Source organism: Cygnus olor, chromosome 3 (genome assembly GCF_009769625.2).
Source record: "Cygnus olor isolate bCygOlo1 chromosome 3, bCygOlo1.pri.v2, whole genome shotgun sequence".
Taxonomy (NCBI): domain Eukaryota; kingdom Metazoa; phylum Chordata; class Aves; order Anseriformes; family Anatidae; genus Cygnus; species Cygnus olor.
The window spans coordinates 68,307,392-68,332,809 of NC_049171.1; the positions used below are offsets into that span (position 1 = coordinate 68,307,392).

A 25,418-nucleotide genomic window follows, 5' to 3' on the forward strand; every position below is an offset into this window, starting at 1 on the left:
GTGATACCGAATGCAGTGTTCTTGCTCCAGAGAATGGGAGCACCACCTTCAGTTCTCATTGGCTTGAGGGTCAGAAATATCTTAGCATGGGATTTGTATCTTTGTAGAAAAAATAATAATAATAAAAATCATAGAATCATTAAGGTTGGAAAAGACCTCCAAGATCATCTGGTCCAACCATCCCCCTACCACCAGTGTCACCCACTAAACCATGTGTCTAAGCACCAGGTTTGTCTTAAAGAGAAGAGCATACTAGGGATTTGGAGTTGATGGTTGTATTGATATATATTTTTTTTCCCCTTCAGAAATTGTGAGAGATGGATCCTCTTGCTAGAGAGCTTCCTAAAGGAGTTGTTTTCTGTTCCAAAAGGAAGTTGTCACACAGAAATCAGAAGTCCTCAAGACCTGTATTTGTGTCTCAGCACAAGTCCTTGATACAGAAGGGCTAAAACCCATGAGAAAGTCACCTAATGTGGCAGTGTCACGTGAAACATTTTCCTCCTTCTGATACTGGTGAAGGAGAGTGGGACTTGATGGCTTAACCAGAATCTGGCCATGCCCTGGTGGTGGTCTCCTCCAAAGTGCTTACAGGCGCTGAGGTTTTGCACGGTGAGAGAAGACAAGTGCAGCTGCTGCTGCCAAGTGGATTTATTTGCTCTGACGTGTGACTGCTGCTAGTGGTACTAACTTGCAGTGCCACACCACCGTGGTGATACTGAAATGAGAAATGAGCACATTTATTTCCTCCTGCTGCCAAGGAACACAATTAAATGTGGCTCTGAGGACCAAGAAATAGGGATACAATACCACGGACACTTAGCATTGACATCTCTGCTGCTCAACATAAGGGAGAGAGGTTATTTGCAGGTGTGACACTCAAAGCATTAAGCTGTCTCCAGGATAGCATTGAGGGCTATGGATTGCTCTGGTTGAAATGAAGCAGGCAATTTTGCAAAAGCACCAGCTTGCAAGCTGTATATAAGAAGGCAGTTCCTCAGTTTGCTTTTAAAACTTGCCAGCTGAGTGGCAAAATCCTTCTTCAGTGTCTGAAGGGATCAGCAGGGAGGCATTTCTTGGTATCAGCCTGCAAGAGCAAACGTGTTAAGATTACACAAACAAGTTGCTCTGGCTACTCAGAAACTCACGAGAGGCTCCAGGGAGTAACCAGATCAAGTCAAACACCTGCTCAGGAGACGCTTAGGTCCAGGAATGACACTGCCTCTTCAGCTGACAGGGGCGTTTGTGGCAAAGACTTGCACTGCAGCCAGAAACCAATGACCTGCCAAGCAGGCCTCAAGCCCATTGCTCTCTTAGACTGCCCTTTTGATGCAGAAAAGCCACAATCCAGAAAAAGTCATCTAAATGCAGCTGAGGGGCCACAGTCTGCCTTCCCCAAGACTTTTTCACCTTGAATGAGGGCTGAAGGTTTTAGACAAGGCTCAACTTGTAACCAAGGTGTAGGGTTAGGATTAGGGCTAGGACTGGGAGGGAAACAGAGACAAACCTGCAAAGGGGCCGCTGAAGGAAGTGGGAGGCCGCAAGGACTGCGCAAGGACTGTGGTGGGGATTGCGGGCACAGGACGTTGCTTGTTCAGCTGGAGTGACACCAAAAACATTGTTCAAGCATTCAGAAGGAAACTGAATGTGTTTCTCTCCATTTCTTTCTCTGTCTATTCTCTCCTAATGTCAGCTTTATTTTCCCTTTCACCCAAGAGCATGTGCAGGGGATGCCCCTATTTCTGTCCCTGCCTCCTCATAAGAAAAGGGAGAAGGAGAAGGGGGACTCCTTGCTGCCCCCCTATGAGGGGAGAAGACCAAGAGGTCTGCTGGTATCTCAGGGCAGTAGTGCCTTTGCACCACATTCACGTGAAACACACATTCATCTGTACTTGGCATTAAAGGCATTGCTTTTTAATGACAATGACAAAAAGGTGAAGTCTTCAAAAGAATGAGTGTTAGCATCCCTGAATTAAGCCACATGGATAAAGCTGCTGGCTCTGCCACAGCCCTGCCAGTTGTTCTCTAGAACTAACATCTCTTTAAATACCACATGGATACTTAGCACATCTAACAGAAAAAGGCTTTGTAAATAACATCTTACTCTACCAAGAACATCTTATTTTCCCAAACAGTTCTCAGAGATGGAGATAAGGAAGGTCCCCTGACTTAAGCAAGTGTAGTAAATAGCTTGGGGCGGGTCTGTACCTATCATCTTTTCTGATTCAGATTTCACTGAAGTGCAAACAGCTTTGGGCATGAGGCACTCCATGTTTATCATGGAAAGCAATACTCACGTCCTCTTGGATTTTCAAAAAGCTTTACTAGAGGGGAAGTGTAGTGCAGACCAAATCTCATAAACCCTCAAAGGTAAAATATCTATAGTTAAGAAAACTGGAAGTTATATGCTTTACCTCTCACAATAACCACCTTAAACTACAGGCTGGAGGCCAAGATAAAGGGAAACACTATTAAAGCAAGGGGTAGTGGTACATGAAAGAAACAGGGTGTTGAGTGGTGAAGAGAGACAGTAAGGAGAAGGGAAGAAAATGGCCTGATGATTAAACTGATGAGCAGCACTGCCTCCAATCTCCTTTTCACTAGATTAAAGTAACAGCTAAGGAGACAAGATCGGGAGGGGCCCAGAAATTACTCTGGAAGGAGAAAGATATTGTTTCTTAAGATGTTACTTACATTCAAGGCCTCAGGAGCAATTGAGTTCCAACTTTATGGAGTGCCACAACTGCCTTCATGGCAAATATCACCCTCCCATGTCTATTTTCCCATCTTCCACTGACAGGGGATGTTCTTCTCTCCCTGTGTGTGTTTGCTGACCTGTACGTTGGTCCAGGATATCCATAATCTGCCCAATTTCTTTTTTCTTTAATTCTACTTGGTCTATGTCTAAGGGATTCTATGAATTTATTTCTGAAAGCTTTTGTTCGCAATCCTGAATTCAAAAATTTGCTGTTTTCATTGAAGTGTCATCAAGGTGACGTTTCCTAGTAGAGCTCTCCCCCCGCCCCCCCAAACACACATGTAATCAACAGGGTAATTGTCCAAGGGTCAGACAAGCCTCAGCAGTCTCTTCACAACATCCCAACATGAGCCCCCAGCAGGCTCCAACCATCCCTTGATATCAGGTGAGGTGGGAAGCTGGGGGTGTCTGTACCCTGCAGCAGGGAGTACCATGCCCACTTTTATCACGCGTTTCTTCCTCCCAGTGCTGCTGCAGGATTCAGGCTCAGCGTGCATGGGTGCTTCATCTGACACAGCTCCCAGCCTCTTGCCTGCTCCCAGCACACTCAACGTGCTTAGAAGCTGTGAGTCTTCAGGCGGAGCAGGGGCCACCCTCCACAGACCATAAGTGACAAGCTTCCAGCCATCACTCCCATGGGAGCCTTTACATACCAACCAGATTACACATAGATGCTGCCTACTCCTCCTTCAGTACCACTCCTTCCACTGCTCCTCTGATGACCTGTGATGGCGTAGATCATCAAAGGAGACCTGCAGAGCTGTGTCCTCCTCCTAGATGCAGCTATGAAAAGCAGAAGTTTGAGCAATGCTGCAGCTTGTTTTCTGTGTCACCTGAAAATTCGTGTTTTTTACATCAGTGATTCAGCAGGGCAAACTGTGTCTGAGGATTGGGATGTAAGACAGCTTCTGTGAAGGAAAACTCCAAAGCTGATCTCCAACACAAAACCAAGAGTGAGTTTCTGTGTTGGCTCTCCATAAAGTCTGCTGTACTTCTTGGATGCAGTTCCTGAAAGAGCATTTCATTCAGCCCAAAAAGAGACACAGAGAGTATATCTGCTAACCAGCTGTGCTGAAACATGTCTCAGTCTCCATAGCCTGCTTCTCTTGAGAGACAGTGACAAAACCAGACATTACTGAGTTTGTTGCTTTGGAGAATGATGCTCTGTGTCTCGCTCCATCAGAAGTGCCCTTGAGATGACAGCGCAGCAATGTGTTTAATTTGAATTCTGCCTGTCTGGTACTGTAGGGATAATTGTCCATCCTCAGAAAATAAGGGGGCTGTGACATACATAAGATGATCAACAGTAGGCAGGGGGAAGGGGAAGAGAACAAAACTCCCGTGTTCCTGTGTTCATTACACAAAAATCAAACAAGGGCTTTATCCCCTTCCAATGCACTAGTCTAATTTATCAATTTGCTAATTCATTACTTCATTAATTCACACACTCTTTAACTCACAAAGTCGCTAATTCATGAGCTTACAAGCAAAACAGTTGCCTAGCTGAGGGTGAGAGTACTTGTCCTTCTTCCTCTGTCACACTGCAGGCATCCCTTGTGTCTCTGGGAAGCACGAGAGCCTCAGCAGCTCTGCTGCTGGTGGATCCACTTCAGAAAGCTTGTGCTACGCCTAAAGGCAGTGGTTTGCCACCAAGAATAAGCTTAAGAATAGACAGTAGCACATGCTGTTTTACATCCTCTTGCTTGGGTCATAGATTCATTTGCTACCAGCCCTTTGTAAGCTGCTAATAACACCTTTTAAAAGTTGAACAATTGTGCTGAGCAATCTGCCGTACTTTGGAAAGCAGTGTTAGGGTGTTGGCCCCTGTTGCCTTTGTCCCCACCGGCATCCCTGCTCTCCCACCTGGACGTACAGTGAGAGGGGCTGCTTAGGGTGGATGAGCCCCAGTGGTTGGTACACATTTACATGTTTCTTTAAAAGCTTTGGGGTCCTCATCACGTCCTGGGGTCCGTTCCTAGACTGTATTTGCCTATAGTAGGTTGTAGAGTGGTTAGGCTATTATACCACACCCTGGAATACGTGCCCTCCGACATCCTGAAGTCCCCAGCACAGCACATAACTCCTGTTCTTCTCGCCCCGTCCGTCTGACTCCACAGCAGATCAATTCCTGCCTGGGATTTTTTTTTTTCTTTCGGTCTCTACCCCAGTAAACTATGGATGTGTTCAGACGAGTGTCCACAGCCTGGTCCGCAGGATCCGCCAAGCGGCCACCTCTGAAGGCATCGCTGATGCATTGCCCCACAGTGACCTCTTGTGGTAATTTGATGCTTCCAGCTTCTCAGCCAACGTAGCAGGAGCAGAGACAGTGGGAGGACGATGTGCCAAGCCTTGCGATTCACGAGTAAGTGTATACCTGAGTCTTTGCCAGTGACTTTCCCCAGGGGTGCCCACAATAGAAACAGATTGTTTGCTAACTGGAGCCTGTCCTTTGTCAGTGTCCTTACCTACCACCTACATTTGGGCTCCTGTGTCGGTAAGGGTTGTTGCAACGTAGTGGTCATTAACTGCCACCGTCATCTTGGTACTTGGACCCTCAGCAGTGCAATTAGCACTCTGACCACCACCAGATCAAGCCCCTGCCCTGGTTGCCTGCATACTCGTGGTCCAGGGGCAGTGCAGGTAGATGTCAGCACCCCTGAGCTTGCATCTCCAACATCCCCCAACTTAGTCATTATTTTTTTTAAATTGCACAGTGTCACCACCATCCCTGGGTACAGATCCCAGAGGACTATCATGGGGAGTTGATGAGAAAAACTTGGCCAACTGATGTAAAACAGTAGTTGTCAGCCCATTTAACTGACTCAGGGAGAGCTCTTTATCTAAACACAGTTTCCGTAACTACTTACACTCAGAAGTGACTGGGAGGGGTGCTCCTCTATTTCCCCATTTTCCTTTTCACTTTCGCAGAGACAGGCCTCTTTTCCATTACGTTAGCTGAGGTTCTCCCCGTTTTTTTATCATTTGTGATACATACTAGTATGTATCACATATTCTGGTAACCCCCTTGGAAGGTATTACTACTTAAACCTGCTAAGGCTAATGATTCCAGTGCTCCCTCTGCTCCCTTTGCTATGGGTCTGAGATGTCCCTGCTCACAAATAACTGTCCAGAGATTTGGCTCTGCCAGGGGAGTAGGGGTGGGGGATGTTTGTCTGGCACCTGGGACAATGGGGGCTGCTTCCTCCATTTCAGCTAAAACAGGGGGTTTCAATTAGGCAGTTTTCAGTCTGACTGCCACAGCAGCCAAGCAATAAGGCTGGTGTCTAGTAGTTATTACAGGGGGAAGCAGGCACACACTCATGGGAGTGCTCTGTTGTCCTGTCTTCATTACTGGTACAGGGATGGGGGTAGGAGGATCATCCCTGTTATCACCTCCCCCTGAGGACAGGGGACCAGGGTCCAATAAATCCCAAATATCCAACAGACTTTAAGTTGGTCTAACAGTGGCTTCCAGCAATCTCCTACTGTGCCCTTTGGCTTCTGCAATTATCTGGGGCTGAAGTTTTGATTCAAGCAATTCGTTTTGCATTTCTATCTGTCTATACTTTACTTCCCAGGTACTCCTTCCATTTTCCTTTTCCTCATTTTCCTCTTTCACTCATACAATCTCTCCCTTCATCTCATCTGTTGCTGCTCTTAGACAACTGCCTAGTAGCCAACACATAGCATCTTTCCCCTTTCCCTTCTTTAAATTACAAGAAGCCTGTCTTCAAACTCATGCCAAATTTCATTAGCATCCATGCAGCAGCTTTCCACCCAGGACACATCTCACTTAGATTTTCACAGTCCCTCTTTCCCAAATTTGTCTCCCAGTTGTTGACACTCATTATTCAGTTTTTCATTTGTCACCATGACACACACACGCACTTAACCAATTGCCTCAGTTGGCATGGTGAAGCAGCTCGTCCCTGCCAACAGACGTGTCAGAGAGAGATCCAACTTCTGACACTGATAAAATGTCACGGTTCATTTGGGTCTCCCACATTCACAGAGCAACATACTCTGTGAATCAAGCTTTCTTTCATGAGCTCATTAGCAAGGGTACAATCTCCTTTTGATAGATTAGACCAACTTCTTAATTCTCTAAATAGTTGCTTCATTAATTCACCCGCTCATTAACTCACAAAGTCACTAACTCATGCACTTATAAACAAAACAGTTGCCTAGCTGGGAGTGAGAATGCTCATCCTTCCTTTTCCATCACACTGCAGGCATTCCCTGTGACAGTCTGTGAGCACACGAGCCTAGCAGCCTGGCTGCTGATGGAACCACTTCAGAAGGCTTTGATCAGAAACTACCAAGGAGTTATTCTTGTAAAGGTGCAACGAGAGCAGATCTTGTCCCCTTCTGGCCTTGGTACCCTGTGCATGTGCTGCTCTTACTGAGATGAACAGGGCTGCTACCAGCCAGCACCAGGCCTTAGCAGGAGCTGTGTGCTACGGCAGCACCTGAGCAGGAGTTGAGGGAACAGCCACAGGCATTTATTTCCAACACTGCCTTTTTTCTTCCTGACTTGGTTCACACTGGTACTGAACACAGCTCATAATCTAAAGCTGAGTCTGGATTTTTTCTGCTAGAGACCACTGAAGTAGCTTATTATTCTACATGTGCATCTTATGCACACACAGTACCAATGCAAGCTGATGCTGTGATTCTTTTTCCTCTTTAATGACTTTCCAAGCTGAATGAGAGCTCATGTAACAGCAAAGACAGTGGCTTGAAGTAGCTGCTGCTTTTGCAATGTCAATTTCTCCAGCTTTTGGGTTATTTATGAAACAAGACATTTCCTGCAGAAACAGCCAAGAGGACCCCTGTAACTGGGGCTGCAGAAGTCACTCTGCTCCAGGGAGCCCATTCCAGCCTCACTCCTGCCTGGGCAGCCTTGAGTGCTGGCTTCTGGTTGGGTTTCCACGTTAGCAATAGCATTGCAAGAGTCCAGGACCTGATTTCTGTGGCAATGATGCCTCAGATACAGCTCTAGGTGTACTTGAGGTGTTGTATTGGGCTTATGTGGCAAGGTTTTGGTAGACGGGGGCTGCGGGGGTGGCCTCTGTGAGATGAGGCCAGAAGCTGCCCCATGTCAGATAAGGGCCAGATCCAGCCTTCTCCATAAGGGACTCACCACTGGGCAGATCCAAGCCAGTAAGTGATGTTGTTTGCGCCTCTGTGAGAGCAGATTTAAGAAAGGGGAAGAAAAAAAACTGCTGCACAACAGCAGTTGGGAGAGAGGAGTGAGAACCAGCCCTGCAGACCCCCAGGTCAGCGTAGCAGGAGGGCAGGAGGTGCTCCGCGCACGCAGCAGCAGTTCCCCTGCAGCCTGTGGAGAGGCCCCTGGTGGAGCAGGCTGTCCCCCTGCAGCCCATGGGTCCCACATGGAGCAGATCTCCACGCTGCAGCCCATGGGTAGAGGAGCCCCCGGTGGAGCAGGTGGATGTGGCCTGGAGGAGGCTGCAGCCCATGGAGAGCCCCCGCAGGAGCAGGCCCTGGGCTAGAGCTGCCGCCCATGGGGACCCGTGCTGGAGCAGTTTGCTCCTGGGGGATGGACCCCGTGGTACGGAGCCGTGTGGGAGCAGTTCCTGAAGAGCTGCTGCCTGTGGGCAGCCCCCGCAGGCTCAGTTCGGGAAGGACGGCATCCCGTGGGAGGGACCCCACGTGGAGCAGAGGCAGGGAGTGACCGTGAGGGAGCAGCGGAGACGAAGCCTCAGGGACTGACTGCAGCCCCCGTTCCCTGTTCCCTTATGCTGCTTGGGGGAAGGAGGTAGAAGAGGGTGGATGGGGGGAAGGTGGTTTTAATTTGCTTTTAGTCTCTCACTGCTCTAGCTTGTTAGTAATAGGCAATAAATTGCATTAATCTCCCTACTCTGAGTCTGTTTTGCCCGTGACAATAATTGTTGAGTGATCTCCCTGTCCTTATCTCAACCCTTGAGCCCTTTCCATCATATTTTCTCCCCCTTTCCCTTTGAGGAGAGGCAGTGGGAAAGCAGCTGTGGTGGAGCTCAGCTGCCCAGCTGGGTAAAACCACCACGGGTACAATTCCTTTTGACCTGTGAGAAACCAGCTGAGCCTCCTGCTGACAGAAGGCCCGGCTGCGAGCATGCGGAGGACAGCACTAGATGGTGCAGTCACACCAGTGCAGCCACCCGGGCCTCCTGGCTTGCTGTCCAGCAGCCCATGACAGAGGCAGGCACCTGGTGTCCCACAGAGCCTTTCTGTAGCAGCACCTCCGTGCCCAGAGGCCGTGCTGGGCAGCCCAAGTGGGCAGAATGGGCCCTCGCCACCCCCATCCTGGAGCAGCCGGAGTAAGGGCAGTAAATCCAGCACTCGGTAGAGGAGCAGCCTTTCTTAAAGGAGCTTTTCCTTTTCCTGAGCACCCAATTCCCCCAGAAAGAGGTGCTGGAGGCAGGAGGTGCTGCCAGGCCACCACAAACGGCATCCACGGGTGTTGAGACAGTCTGGCCTCAGGTGAGGCCAGGTGGGGAAGGGGCAGCGAGCCTCCAGGGGGTCCTGCCCTCACTGTCTGTCAGCAGAGCTGCCAGGAGAGACATGAGCCAACAGCTGGGTGGCAGAAATGATTTACGGGGGGAAATGCTGGATGTTCCCTGCACACCATGTTCCAGCTATGCGAGGGAAGTTCAAGGCCTAGGGGCGGCCACTCTCTGGGCCCCAGTACTGCCTGTCCCAGTGGCAGGCTGCTGCAGCTCCATGTTCCCAGGTCCAGTGAGGAGACAGAGCCTGAGCATGTCCTGCCAGTGAGCGCACACACATGCAAATACGTAAGCGCCCAGGCACAGAGGTTAACACAGAGAGAAAGCTCTGTCTTTACCAGCACCCAGCTGCATGCCCACAGCATGGGTGGCCTGATCCTGCTGCTCCTCTCCCACTGATCAGGATTTGAATCTGCTACTGCAATGTGGCCCCCACAACACATGGGTTGCTCCTGCTGTGGGCTTTGGGCCCTCAGCCTGTCCAGCAGCAGCCCCCAGCCCTCTGCCCTGCTCCAGTCACTAGCAGCAGCACCCAGAAGCCCCAAGGTCATAACTCACCCAGCTGTTGGCACACAGACCTCTGCTCCTGCCCACTGTGTTCACACCCGCACGTGCAGAGCAGAGAGCACGGCCACTCAGAAAGCAGCCAGAAATCAGATTTACACAGGGTAGGGGATCGACTGTGCTGATTAAGCACAGGGCTCAGTCTGACAAGCTGCTGATCAGCCACCTTTACATTCAAACAGCCCTTTCTTACCTCTATCCTTTTCCTACAGTTGTTCCTCTCCAGTCTACCTTGGTTATTTCCTTTCCCCACCTTTGTTCCTCTCACTAAACACCCCCTAATTCTTAACCCCTTCCCACAGTCCCCTTCAAGCATCCTGTAGTCAGTTTTATACAGTCCCCAAATGCTCTTCCTCCTGCATCCCGTGAGTCCCTTAGCAGTTTCAGATGGCAGTTTTCTGGGGAGTTTCCCTGTTGACTCATCCTGGTGGGTTTCACACCTGAGACAATGGTCTCATCCAGGGATGGTCTTAGGAAACAGCCAATTCAGTGTGCTGTAATTATCACTGATTAGGTTTTCACTGATTAGGTTACCAAGGTTCCTCCACCTATCATTGTTTCTCTGATTTTCCCTCTTTCCCTGTGTCCGTGTGTTTATGATGATTAGGAGTTGCCCTTAGTCGAATAACTAACAGATGTCCGTAGATTTGGTTAAAAGTAAATGAAGGGAACTCAGATCTTTCTTGTTTGCCAAAGTAAAAATATGATGCCCTTTTTCCACACCTGGTTTAATTAAGCATTGTTAACAAATGGCAAAGTGCAAAACAAGGATTGCAAATCTTTGAACAACAGAGGATGCTGTAGTCAGCCCACATGGCACTAGGAATCTGCTACATCTGAGGCCGCAGAAGAGACAGATGCTCCTGGTGTCAGCAGTATTACTACAGAAGCAATGGTAATGTCTTGAAAACACCTGGCAAAGAAAAAGCTTATCCTCTGAACTCTGTTGAACAGCTTGTGCTTAATGTCTGTAGTGCATGTGGTACCTTAGTCATCCTCAATTACAGAGCTACTAAAGAGTTGGTCTACATTCAGCTGCTGTGTGAGCATTAATGTCCTTTCCTCTCTGATTTACTTGGAGGGAACACTCGAGGGAATACTGGGGCAGAGAAGAGGACTCCTGTTGGATGCAGAGAGACTATGTTGCCTGCTTCTTTGGCAGTGGAAGGAGCAGGTGCCATGGTCTGATGCAGAGCTCTTCTAGCTTTTCTGGATAAAAATTAGTTCATAATCTAGTAAATGGAGGGCTGTAGTGTTTTGCTACCAGGATTATGGGATACTTCTGAGAGGTAGGTAGATGTAGTCACACATCTAAGGAGGGCTTCAATTACTGTCATCCTCATCAGACCACAGAGGGCTTACCCATAGGGGAAATCGATGTGTCTCTGACCAAAAACTGTCTCTAAGCAATATCTTGGGCAGAGAGAGAAGAAACCTGCCAGAAATGCTGGTGACAGGAAGGTTTGGAGGCAGGTGGCAAGTCAAAGCAGAAGAACTTAACTCCCTCAGTTTCTGGGCACAATCTCTGAACGGCAGCACAACCAGCAGCCATTGCCATTCCCGAGAGGCAGAGCAGAAATAACTACCTCCTGAGGGGAGGAGAAAGCACAAGTGTCAGACAGCCTCAGTGACAAGCAACGTGGACAGTGAGTCAGGAAAAACAACCCATTTTCTTCTGCCTCGTGCTAACTTCAGGCATGTGTTGATTCCAAAGTGCTCCAGCAGGTAAGAGTGCAATAGCAATATACTACAAAGCACAACTGTAATGTTAGATCCTGTCACAGACAGTGTCTCTAAGCGGGTGCGTGAGGCAGGGTGTAAGTACATGACGAGTGTATGTGGTACTTCCCTTTATGTTTATATTTTCACAGACTCAGTTTTGGGATTTCCTGACTCAGGTGTGCTTTCTGCATATTTGAAATCTCTCAGTGGATTTGCTTCCATGAATTAATGCAGTGTTCCCTTTCTATCCATATAAACTTTCACCAGGTTTTTGGCAAGGAGTCTGGTAGGATAGTTACCTTTCACACATGTTCCCTGAGAGGTGTCCCTTCTTCAGCACGAATCACCTCCTCCCAGCCTGGGGAAAAATGTTAATTCTCCATGCGTGATCACTACTACTCCCCCTACTTCATTTTCTTTGCTTAAAATCAGAGTATCTTTGTTGTTGTTGTTGTTACTGGTGCTCTGTTCCCATGATTTGGTTACATTTTGAGCTCACAGCAGAATCAAGCAGAGATTTCTCACCGGAACATTAAAATGGGCTAACCTCAGCACTCCTCTTTCAACAGCCTATTTTAAGCTCTTCTAAGCATAAAAATCATTAATATTTCAGTCTAACTCATTTAAAATTCAAATGTAACCTTCTAAACTTTGGTCCATGCCCTTTATCTACAGTAGATTATTCAGTTATCCAGACCCCTTTATCTAAACCCATTATCCATTCTCAGTATCTCCCTTTCTATTACTCAAGAAAATAGCCATGAGGGGAAAAATAGAGCTACACTGAACTTTATTCTTTAAAGGTCAGAATTGGTTGTCCAGATACTTTTATATTTCTTGTTTTTATCAAATTTTAAAAGCTGCCACTCCCGCCGCCTCCTGCAGAAAGGGAAATCACTGTCTTCACAGCATTTTCAATTCATTGCTAAGTATAACTTTAAAGATATGAACAGATTATTCTTATTACTTATGCTGGTATGTATGAGCATATTCTTTAACCAGGTCTTCATCACAGAAGTTACACTGTGGCCTTCTGCTGCATTTAGGTTTTATTGATCACCTTTATTTCTTGTAAAGCTAGTTTTCTATCCATGCACACACAAAGGGAACTCACTTCAATTTGGTGGCATTTCTGGGGGTGGTGGTGGTGGGATTGCTTTGTTTGTCTGTTTATTTTTTATTTTTTTTATGTTGTACATAACAATGAGTAGATCAGAACATTCCTGAATTCTTTACTGTTATCTTTCATTCTCTCTTTTGTAAAGACTAAACTTAGCGTCCAACTAGAAATGCCCTCAGCCCTAAATTAGATACAAATATTGTGGTGGCCAAGCTTCCACCTTGCTAGCAGCATCTTAGATGTGTTCACACCCCTTCTTTTGCCACTTCTCGTCCATCACCAAGAAGCCAGGACTTGACACGCTGTGCTGCCAGTCCCACTGGGCAACAATTCCTCATTGCTCCTCGTACCAAACCATACCTTTCCTTGCAGGGCCGCCAGCCTCCTCAGGCCCGCTCCCCTCCCACGTGGCTGTGTGACCGACAAACATCCAGCATTCGGCATCCAGACGCGACCATCTCAGGCATCCTGTTTCTGGCAAGCTGCCGGCCCGTCCCCAGGCACTTGCTGTATCCAGGCTGTGCAGGTTCCTCCGCGAGCACAGCTGCCTCCCATATGCTCCAGGTCTGAACGGGAGAGCCAGATCTGCTTCCAGAGCTTGAGCTAACAGGCAGGATACTCAAGCTATTTCCTACAAAACAGCCTCCTGCTGATTCAGGTGCCTTGGTCGCCAGTCCCTACGCTGATGCTTGTTCAGGGACCTTCATATTAACAAGTACCAGGATATCATAAATGCACAAACCTTGCACAAGGATGGGCAGAAGACTTGAGTGTCTGCATTTACTGTGACCAGCGCAGGTGTTTGCTGATAATGAATTTAGTGTCTCAGCTTCATGGCTGAGACAAGAACACAAACGTAGCTTTTACAAAATGAGTTCAAGTGTGAGTCTATACAAGGCACGTGATTTACTGATTTTTCATTCTGGCTCACTGAATACTATTATCTATCTTGAATTTAATGGATTTTTTTTTCCTTTCTTCACAGTTTTCTGAAGTATCTTAATAGTACATGCATATTTTATAGAAACTTATACCCAAGTTGCCATTTAATTCTGCAATTAGCTCCATTAATTCACATCAAAAGCTGAATGTCAGTCAACAAATGAATCATCAGGAGCAAATCTAACTCTGAAGATTAAGCAACCATCAAAACAACTTACAGTAAGCAAGCTGAAAAAAAAAACCACATACACACATTAAAACAAATTTGTAGTTGTATTTTATTTAATCAATGAAAATCTACGTTAAAAACACAAAATCAAATTCAGTAACCCAATACATTGGATTAAAGAAAGCTTCAAGCTTTTAAGCACAAGCCAGAAGTCACAGTCTCAAATGAGAGTTTCAGAGGCCAAAGCAATATGCTGGAACAAAGTAGGATATTTAGACGGAGTCATGCTCCTTGCACCGTTAGCATGGGTTCAGGTGCAATATATATTCTTAGCTGTCAGTTACAAGAAGCTTTTGTATTTGCTTTATAGTTACGGTTGTCGCATTGCTTACCTAGGCCCTGGATTAATGGAGAAAACAAGCAAGTTTAAGCACTTGCCTGCCCAATTACTACCAACAGACAATTTACATTGTGATAAAGCTAGCTTTATTTAAATGAGGTTCAGACAAGAATTAACTTTACATATTATTAACAGCTTTGGAGCTACAAACATAAGAATCAGGATTACACAGGTCATGCTATTGTTATCTCATTTTACCTGCTGCAGTCATTGCAATATGGCTTAACGTACATAGGTACACAATTTGTACAGATTCAGCCAAGTTTGCACTTGTGAGGTGTTATTAAGAGCATGATTAACTTGCAAGCCAACTTAAACCTGTGGAAACCAATAGAAGTTGTTGGAATTGCCCAAAGCTAAGGGGGAAAGCTGCCACTAACAATGGACAAAGACAGACTGGATTGTTTGAAACCACATTGTTTGGCTTTAAATATTTATATAATTTGCTCTGAGGTAAGGAAAAATCTTTTGATGCTTCCACACAGGGCAGCACCAGATGGTGCAATCACACCAGTGCAATCAGTCGCATTGCTTGCTGTACGTGCAGCCCCGAGGAGAGGCAAGCACCTGCCATAACAAGAGTATTTGTACACTAAAAGTTGTTTTTAAAATAAATTACTATACAGGTAGGATAGTGAGCTATTGTTCAACTTGGTGGGCATCGGTTTCACAAAGTGCAATCTGTAACCTTCACTTTAGAAATCAGAGCTGTGACTGGTACCCCATGTTTGATTTTAATGTAAACAACAAAAGGGAAGACCTACTGCTGTTAGGGACGGACATCCCAGGACCTCAGCACCCCAAACTTCTGTCTTTTGCAATCCAAAGCAGAATTCATTACCTGCCTGGACGTTAGATGGTGTGGGTGGAGGTAAAGGTTTGGGGATGAATGGGGCAATGACCAGGACTGAGCAGAGTGTGATTTGGGTGTTGTGGTACAGCTGGGGTTGCTGTATGAGTAAGACAGCAGGGAAATACTAAGTCTGGAGGGTTCTCAGAAACCTGGGAGGACTGCAAGTTGAAGTGACGTTGGTCAACACAGTTGGATCTGACACAGGTCAGGGCTCTCCTTTTGTCTTTAGAAATACCATAGTTCTACATTAAAATCGGAACTGGGCTTAGGATATACATATAAATATTCAAAGCATGACAGCCAAGTTTTGGAGAGATTTTACAAAGGGAAAAACCTGGAACAATAAATAGGAAACTACATGTTATCAAATTCCACTCCACCAGTATCAATTTCCTCTCCAGGCTACTCTACAAAATTCCTTTAAGGGTACGCCTAAACGGTACAGAAGTATCATAGCTCTACAATAAAATCAGAACTGGGTTTAAGACATACATATAAATATTAAACACATTACAGTCCAGTCCTGAAACCTGAAGTCTTGAACAACAGAAAAAGAGCATTCTCAATCTCCTTTCAAGCTACACTGTAGAAGTAATTTCTGACTAAATCAGGCCTGCACAAACACAACTGAAGGATGGATGGAGATACCTGAATGGGACTGAAAGGCAGAAATCTTGAGCATCTTGCTCAAGGATTTGTGCGTGATCCAGTTCCTGCTGTTTGCTAGACATGTCTGCTAGTCAGCCAGAAGTCTCATGTGTTCTCAGTCAGCCAGCTCTCCTCTTTCCCCTCAGCACAGAAGTTGAGCAGCAGCTGTGGCCACTCGTAGGTCAGATCAAGGCAGCTACGGAAGATGTTTTGGGGTAAGGGAGACTGCAGAAAGGAGGTAGGGGATTTTGGGATGAATGAAGGGATTCAAGAAGTCAGGGCACAGACAGGACACGTTAAGTGAGGGGACGGTAATAACTGTGGCACAAATTTTAGTGGTCTGTCCATTCACTCGGTTGTGCATTTCCAGTCTAAATGGGATATTTTGGGCAGAGGCAAATGACCTTTGAATGGAACACATGTAGATATACCCAACAGTAAAGGCATTGTTTTTTAATGGCAATGACAAAAAACGTGAAGTCTTCAAAAGAGCAAATGTTAACATCCAAGAATAAAGGGTAGTGAATTAAGCTCCTGGTTCTGTCACAGGATTGTCAGTTGTTCTCTAGGACCAGCATCTCTCCAAATGCCACGTGGATACTTAGCGCATCTGAAAGTAAGAAGACAGTACAAAAAACAAAGTATTAATGACAACTTACTCTCTCAAAAACACCTTATTATCTTTCCCAAGCAGCTTTAGAAATGGATTTAAAGACAGTCATGTGGCCTTGTTAAGCAAGAACAGTAAATAGCTAAGAGAGAGACTATACCTATCACCTTTTCTGATTTGGATTTCACTGAAGTATAAAGAGCTTTGGGAATGAGGCACTTCAAGTTTACCATGGAAGGCAACACTCACCTCCTTTACGATAAATTAAAAAAAAAAAGTCTGTGGATTAAATCTTATACACATCTTTATGGCATGTGTTTAACGTATCTTGGAAAACTGGAAACTACATGTTCTACCTCCCAGAAATATCACCCTAAACCACAGGTCAAGACAAAGGCCTTTAATGTGAGCACAGCTGTACAGAAAACAAGGTGTAGAGTAGTCAGAGTAGGGAAATCTGTGGCCTGTTGGTTGAAATGGGGAGCACTTGTCTTTCACCGGAATTAAGAAAAAAAGAGAGAGAGGAGAGAGACAACAGTTGTAGAGAGTGCAAAATCTACTTTGGGGAGAAAAAGAAATTGCTGGCTAAAATTGCTACTTACATTCAAGGCCTCGGGAGCCAAGGAGTTCTGACTTTGTGTACCATCACAAGACGTGCCTTCTTGGCAACCATCATCCTGCCACGTCTGCATCTTCCCGTCCTCCACCGGTAGGTGACATTGTTCTTCCTCCCTTTCTGCACACGTTTGCTGACCTATATGTTGGTCTGAGATTTCTGTAACCTGCCCAATCTCCTTTTCCTTCAGTTTTAGTGGGTGTACATCTAGAGGGTCTTTGGTTGAGTCTTCTGAAGTACTTAGCTCTAACGCTGATTTCTGAAGTCTTACACTTTCCCTTGAAATGTCTTCAGGGGTAGGCACAATACTTAGAGAACTCTGACTTTGTCCATCTTCCAGCACCTCACAAGTTAACAGCATGTCTTTTGTTTTTCCTACGGTTGCATGAATTTCTGCAGACTCTATTAATGTAGCATGTTTCTCTACTTTGGATTGCTGGAGCTCTTGTTCCATACTTGATATCTCTTCCTTTTCTACCAGGAGTTGGTGATCCACACGCATGTTTTCCAGAAGTTCAGGTATAATTGTACCTGATGGGCTTTTCCCTATGGTCTTAATGTGCTGCTCTGACTCAAAGGCCTCTTCTGTTTCTGCAAGTTTGTTAACGGCCGTCTGGATGACATTCAGTACAATTTTTGTACTCTGGGACTCTATAGTCCCAGAAGGAACAACATCCGCCTCAAATTCTGTGTGGGTGAGGGAGAGACCATCACTTAAAGGAGCAGCAGGCTGTTCGGGTAGTCCCGTGCTCTGGGGACTCTCTGGTACTCCATTCATGTAAGCGGGACTTACTTGAGGCTGGGGTGCTTCTGCCCTACCAGGCTCTGCAGTTTCACTGCCTGAAGAGTCAATGGTGGTAAATGGGACCTTATCAGAAACCATTTGCTCTGGTGTGGTTGCCAAAGGCTCTGCAGTTTCGGCTGTTGTGTCTGTGGGCGTGACGGTTTCTGCCACGACATGCTCTTCAACTGCTGCAGCTGCTACAGGCACAGGCATTTTCTGAGCCTCCAAGCTCTCAGCTAATAGGAAGGCTGAGTCGGGGCCCTCCTCCTGCGCAGTTAAAACTTCTTGCTGGACAGCTGTTGAACAACATTCATCACCCCTCACTGCTTCCTGTTCTCCAGATTCAAACACTTCTTTGGCTCCTTCCATCAACTGCCCGTTTATGCTTTCTTCTTTCTGAAAGCCTTGATAGTTCGAGGTTTCTACAAGTTCTTGTTCTGTTTCTGCAGTCCTTTCTTCAACTAAGCTGCTTAGCGTTTCACTTGTCTTAGGACTTACGTCAGTGAGGGCAGTGCTTCCATTTTCAGTGATACCTAGGCATGCTGATGCTGCATTAGATATGCTGTCTCCTTCAGTCTGGGGCATGGCCTCAGTGAGAGCCTTGTCGCTTGATGAGTGTGTTTCAGTTTTGAGCACGGCATCTTCTATTTTGCCACCTTTGGTTTCATCACTCTGGAAGAGGGTTTCAGTTGTTTCTATGCATTTTGGCTCTAGGATGGGGACAGGATCTTTTGCCACAAACTGCCTACCATCCCCATCCCTCACACTCTGCTCAGCAGCTTCTGCTGCTTCTGAGGCTGTGATTTCAGAGATAAGGGCACAGGTTTCTACCTCATTCTGCGTCGGGACCTCAGTAGCAATGACTTCTGTGCTTTTTACTCCAAGGAGCGCAGCATCTTCTTCCTCTCCCTGGGCAGGTGCCTTGCTCAGAACTCTTTCAGTACAAGTTTGCTCTTGTGAGTCTAACTCAGGAATTTTGTCTTGTCTTTCAGGTTCAACAGGGACCACAGCGACAACCGCTTCTGTGCACACTGGTCCTGTGGTGAGAGTTTCGCCCTCTCCTTCAAGCTTCACAGGCTCTTCACCTGGAAGCCCCAAGGCAGAGGTTTCATCTTCGGTCTTGCTCTGCACCTGTGGAGAATTGTAACAGATCCTTAAAGAAGGGTACAAGCAGGGAGAGACTGAGAATGTTCTGGGTGAAAGCACCAGACGATGTGACCAGGAGGAGAGGAATGTTATAAGAAGGACACTGAGATTAGCAGGTCACAAAGATCCCAGCACATCCAGTGTGTCGGGACACAGCTCAGGAAACAAAGGACAGCCTAAAGCAAGGGACAGCTGACAGCACTTGAAACCAAGACAGCCGGAAAGATGGTGGAGACATAGGTAAGAAGATAGGAACACATCAGTCACAATAACTCCTGCACACAGATGGAGATAGTGGTGTCATTTCTTTTCCTCCCTTTGCAGAAGTGTCTCAGCTACAACTGTATCTCTGCTTATGACTGAAGATACCACCTGCTATGTACGGTATCACATGGATCACAGCTGCATCGTATGTTTTCATATAATATCTTCAGTCACAGTGTGCTGTGCAGGAGCCCCAGTGGCAATTGTTTTCAGCACCTTCTGATCCATGCACACCATCTCCCACCCCCTTTCTGCAGTCATTGCATCCACATCACTCTGCACATGAGCATCAGTGGCTGCTCCTTCTGGACATCTATTTGTCTGTCTCACTAAAAACGAACTTCAGGTGCCTCATACTGCACAAGGAAGGTCTTTGACAGGACTATTGCCACAACCTGGCTCTAAGTCAAGTATAGTAGTTAACACTTGCTGATTTTTCCTTTGACAGATCAACCTTTGTATCTCATGTAATACTTACTGCAGCCTGGACTTCTGGAATACATTCGTCTCTCATCTCATCCACTGTTAACTCTGTTAGTGGCAGTTTCTCTTGTTCTGAAGGCTCCTGCTTTGCTAATGGCTCTTCCTCGGGAGTGACTGTTTTGCTGTCTTGTGATGAAGGTTCCTCAACTGTCCTCTGCATTTCAGATATTTCTTGGTCTTCTACAACTTCTTCACATGCCTGCCACTGCCTTTCATCTCTCAATACATCCACATTTTCATATCCTTCTGTACTTTCTTTCATTGCAGCAGATATTTCACTTCTTTCTGAACGTTCATGTCCTCTCTCTTCAATTTTATCTCTGCCCTGAATGCTCTCTGCACTTTCCATGGGCTGGACATCATCCTCTGTGTGTTCTGCTCTTTTCAAGGACTGATCAAGCAAAACTGTTTCCTGACCTGCAACTTTCCCATCTTTAGCATCATCTTTCACTTCTGACTCAATTTCTTGCACTTTTGTAACTACAGTTGGTGTCATGGTTCTTTCACTAACCAGCTGTGCTACTTCTGACGATTTTACTCTTTCAGCAACTTCGTGAAGAACTTTTTGCGTCTGCTTCTCTAATTCTTTCAAATTTTGTTCAGTGGCTTCTACTTCTTGTACTGGTGTAACTTCTTCTGTAGTATCTGGGGTTTCTAACAACTGTGAAACAGCAGAAACCATCTCAGTTGTCTCCTCAGCACAGGATACTTCCATTGTTTCCTCAGCACAGGAAGCTTCAGTTGTCTCCTCCAGAGCCGTCACTGCCTCTGAGGTTAACGCTAACTCACTTGCTGCGGTATCATCACTTAGATCCTTTCTCATCTCTGGCCCTGTCTTAGCAACTACCACTGCTTGTTCTACAACAACTTCTGATTCAAATGCTTTCTCAGTTTCTTTCTCTTCCTCTTCTGCCTGCTCAATGCACTCTGTCAGAGCAGCAGATATCCACGATGGTGACCTTTCTTCAATACTGGTAACGGCTCTTTCCCCTTCCACAACAGTAACAGTGACTGCATGTACCAGCCCTTCACTGGGTTGCTTAACTCCTAGGGTGTCTTCTAATTTTTCTGCTCCTTCTTCCTCTGAGGTTTGTTTTTTCATTGCTTCAGCATCTTTCACTTTCTGGGCTTCAATTTTCTCTTGCTCTGCTGCTTCGTATTCAGACAAAGGAACAACAGCTGGAATATCTGAATCTTCCTCAGTTGTTTCTGCCATGTCTTCTCTTGCTTGTTTAAGATGAGTTGGTTCTGGCTTTCCATCTGACTTTTTCTTCCTACGGCCAGGCATAAGTTTTCTAAATGGAACCCATGATTCATCTTTTCCAGGCTCACCATCCGATGTTGAATGTTCCAGGCTAGATCCCACAACAGAGTCTTCAGTTCTCTCTTCCATTCTGGTTTTGGATTTCCTTCTTGGAGTGACTAACCTTTTAAATGACTCCCATGTTGAAATACCTTCGCCTTCAGATGGGCTTCCAGCTTGTTCTGGAGAGGAATTCCCTTGTCCTTGATCACTCTCCTGAGAACTAGTAAGAATTACATCTGTTGCTGTTTCTTTGCTCTGTCCAGATTCTTCTATTTTTTGGCCGTCTTGACCAAATTTATGCTCAGCTTCTTCATCAGATGATGATGATTTCCTGGCTCTTTTCTTTGAAGAACCTACACATATAAAGGCTTCCCAAGACACAGAGGTGTCAACCTTTCTTTTGGGCTCTTCTGTGACTTTCTCTGTTTTCTGGTCCATCCCATTTTCTTTTAACTCTACCTGATTTTCTTCAGCTGCATTTTCAGTTGCAGACACTGCAGCACTTTTTGTCTTATCAATTTCTTCTTCTTTGTCACTTTCAGAAGGTCTTCTGACACGTTTCTTGGGAGTCACCATCTTTTTAAATGATGCCCATGGAGTAACACTTTCTCTTTTTCTCTCCACATCTGAAACTGCAGCATCTTCATTTTCAGAGACCTGCATTCCATCTACGGATTTTTCCAAAGAAGGAATTTCATTCAGCTCCTCAGGAGAAGAAGCAGAACTCTCCACCTTTTGTTCTTCCGGGCTATCTGGGGAATCTGATAACTGTTGAGTTAGTTCTCCCTGTTCCCCTAACTTAGATTCTTCTCTTTTGCCTTTATGCTTCTTTCCAGACAGTTTTTTTAACCCAGTACCCGTAAAGAGTTTCTTTAAAGGACTGCCTTGTAGTTTATTTTTTTCTTGAGAAGAGAACAGTTCAGCTTCATTTGTGATACCCTCTGGAGGCCTCTTTCCTGCTGCTTCTTCAGGAGTTATTTCTGTGGTTATTTCACCTGGTTTGGTACTATCAGTCATAACTACACCAATTTTGCCTTGTAGCCCTTCATCAGTGGGTTTGACTGATCGTTGATCATCCATGGTATCAAATGACTGTTCAGAAGTAGAAAAAGACTTTGATCCAGCAGCCTCCAGAGTCAGTTCTGCCTCGTGTCCTTTGCTTGCCGCCTTCTCTGTGGTTTTATCATGAGCTTCTCCTTGTGCCTCTAACTTTTCAGTGACATCATCTGTTGTGGGTGAAATTTTCAATTCTGCTTTCTCTGATTTTTCATCAAGCATTTCTTTCACCAGTGGCACAGGTTTACCTCCTTCTATTTCTTCAGACTTTTTAAACTCTTCACTAGAGATTTCAGTTGCCAATGAAGATCCTGCTTCAAGTTTCTCTTCAGAGGATATTTCAGTTCTGTCACTTATTTCACACTTCTCTGTTGACTCCAGATTTTCTCCTACAGGTAGGACTTCCGAGGATGCCTTCAATTCTCCATTCACACTGTCTGTGATTACAGGGATTGTTATTAGTGGTTTCTCTGTCACTTCACTTTCTGTCTCTCCTTCTTCAGTTTTTTCTTCCTTTTTACCAATATTTTCTGTGACTTCTACCAATTTACCTTCTTGATCATCTTCAGCTTTTTCCTCCTCTGCACTTGCTGTAGCAACAGTTGTCACTACATCCTGCTCATCATGCTCTAGTAGCTTTTCCTTCTCACTTGCATCAACTCCTATGGCTGTTTCAGTCTTAGACTCTTGCTTTTCATCTTCTGTTTGTTCCTTCTCGTGTGTTTCAATGGTTACTGCTGTCACACTCTTCTCTTCAACTTGCTTCTCAGACTCAGATTTCTCCTTTTTGCTGGTTTCAGTTGTTAATGTTGCCCCCTCTTTTTCTTGCTCTTCTTCTTTTGTAGGAGATGGTTGTTCATCTTCTTTGGGCTTCCTAAAACTCTTCTTTTTTCTAAATCCAGCCAATCCCTGAGAAAAAAATTTTCTTAATGGTGATGCAGTATCATTGGCTAAAGCAGATGACTGAGAACTAATCTCATTTGCTTCTGGTGTTTTAGGAGATTCATCTTCCGTTTTTTCATTTATCAGTGCATCTTTGGCATTGTCTTCTGCAGAGGGTGCATCTTCAGGCATCACTGTTTCTTCTGAGCTGACTTCTTTTTGATCATCAGCTCCTTCAGTGACTTGTGTTTCCTTTTTTACAGTAAGCAGCTGAACTGGTTCTGATTTTCCTGTCTTCTCTTTCTTCACTGTGAATCTGAATCCAACAAATTTAAAAACCTTTTTAAAGCCCAGATCATATGACGGTGGCTCAGATGCTTGTTCAAGGTCTTCTGCATCTTCTTCCAAAGATGGCAACTGTTTAACTATATGAGTATCCTCTTTCTCAGCGTCTACACCATCTTTGGTGCTTGAGTCAGATGGACTTGCCTCCATAGTTTGGGTGTCTTCCTTCAGAATTACACCGGAATGTTCTGTTTGTTCAACTGTTTAAAAAAAAAAAAAAGGAAAAAATGGAAAAAAAAAGTTAATCTCCTTCTTGATTTAATGCTATATTATACCTTTAGGTACATATATATGCTATTTTTCTACAGTTTTATCAAGCTTTCCTAAACATACATGTTCCATTATCTGTGATCCTCTGTTAAAATTTTTAAGGGCTAGTTTTTTTGATCTAAGATCTAAGATTCCTTTCTCACTTCATTGCATATATCCTTTAAAAGTTTATTTGCAAATGCACCTTTAGAACTTATTCTCTTTCTCTCTTTTGCAGTATTTTTCTTCTTTCGGAATTTAACACAAACTTAAGAGGCAAAAAATTAATTTCTCTCCAATCAATACTCGAAGAACGTAAAGAACAACATGTGCAATTATTTCTGAAGTAAAGCTCAGAATCCTTTCCAGGTAGAAGGAAACCTAGAGGGGTGGGAGCGGTGGAGAAATGTTGACTTAAAATTACAACAAGAAAATGAAAGCTCATTTTACAGCTCTGTCCCAAAAGAATGGTAAGATGTTAAAATGCCCATGGGAAATTCCCTATTTTTCTGAAAAACTTGTAAAGCCCAGAACAGTTACATTACAACATATTGGTTTTAAAGATGGTGAATCTTGGATTTCTCCCATACATCACATCACCGCAATTGCCAGACAGAAACCTCATCCACAGCAATTCCACACTGCCTGAAAATAACAAAGTTGTTACTACACAAGCAGGTAAAATTCTACCCTCCAGTTCTCACACATCTGTGTTTGCATTGCCACTTTCTTGAGCGCTGTTTGAGTTTCTCCTTCAGGACACTGGCAGCCAGCCTCTCAGTCTTGCTGGGAGAATTTAAGCATTATCACTCCCTCTAGCCATGAGCTGCCTAAATTCACAGACTAGCATATAAATTAATCCCCCTGAAATAGAGCAGTTAAAAAGCCAGCACACATCCATTTTAAAGCACAAAACTGTAAGCTGTACATACCCCCAGAAAAGTAACGTGTTCTTACAAATTATTAACAAATTATTGTAATAAGCCTAAATGCAAGTTTAACATTTTTTTGAAAGAATTTTGGACAAAAAAAAATAATCCAATGTTAAGTGGCAACATCTTGGGAGAAGGCAATGCCCTCATCTTTAAGTTGTATACGTGTTACTTTGATGCCCAAGGGCATGCAGGAGACAGCTTTCAAAAGTACATGCATCAGTGCATTCCCAAAAGTGAACTTGTTTTTATCCGAACCATCTTCAAGTTGGATCTAACTGCAGTAAGCCTTCCTTTGCCAGGGCCTGGACCAGCTGAGCTCCAGAAGTCCCTTCCAGTTTAGATGCTTCCCTGCCTCTGTTTGCTTACGACTTCTTTAGAAAGAACTGCATCTTTATAAGAGTATACACAACATGCCATAGGGTAAGGCTGAAACACAACTAAATAACAAGTAAAACTAAATCTACAAGTACATTGGCTTCTAATAGCTACGTAGAGGGCAAATTATGTTTATATTCACTATCAGCAGCCTACTGGTTGTTACTACTCAATTGACATAAGCAAAGCTTTTTTTCTTTCCTCCTTATCTAGCTGTTTAAAATTACTTACTTTAATTGTTAACTCTTAATTCTCTTAGAAGTCTGACCTCTGATAACACCCTAGCTCCCTGAACTTTTCAAACAATGATAGAAATGTTCAAATTGAGTAATCTGTGCCTGAGCCAGGTAAGAAGAAAAATATATATATTTGAAGAAGCAAGGATTATTACTCCATTGGTAATAAACCTCTTGCAAACATCAGTACAGTCCACAAGCAAAAATAACTCACTGTAAGAACACTTCAGTCATTGGCAGGATAGGGAAGGGAAATAAGGTTCTAAGCATAGCTCGAAGCAGCAACAACACATTTGAACTCACTTTTCATTTTAAGATAGTTAACAAAGGAAGAAAACACATTGTGTTTATTTTCCTAATGTTGTTGGACTCTTATGAATCAAACATTATGGAGTTGCACACTAGAACTACGTAATGATAAAGCCAAGGAACCACTTTGCTATCTGTGTTCG

General features: G+C 44.9%; 1 protein-coding gene across 4 annotated transcripts in view; it reads right to left on the minus strand.

The window, feature by feature from the left end:
• Nucleotides 1–2,032: 2,032 nt before the first annotated feature.
• Nucleotides 2,033–25,418, minus strand: part of AKAP12 (A-kinase anchoring protein 12) — a 42,251-nt gene continuing 18,865 nt past the window's right edge. For 3 of the 4 annotated variants that reach the window (XM_040551270.1, XM_040551273.1, XM_040551274.1), the window contains 3 exons: nt 19,578–23,371; nt 16,892–18,820; nt 13,870–16,289 (listed from right to left, as the gene is read on the minus strand). In XM_040551270.1, the coding sequence (XP_040407204.1) occupies nt 16,281–16,289; nt 16,892–18,820; nt 19,578–23,371 (5,732 nt within the window). In that variant the 3' untranslated portion in view covers nt 13,870–16,280. Of the gene's footprint in view, nt 2,068–13,869; nt 16,290–16,891; nt 18,821–19,577; nt 23,372–25,418 lie in introns of those variants that run through there. The other variant, XM_040551272.1, reaches the window with a different exon arrangement.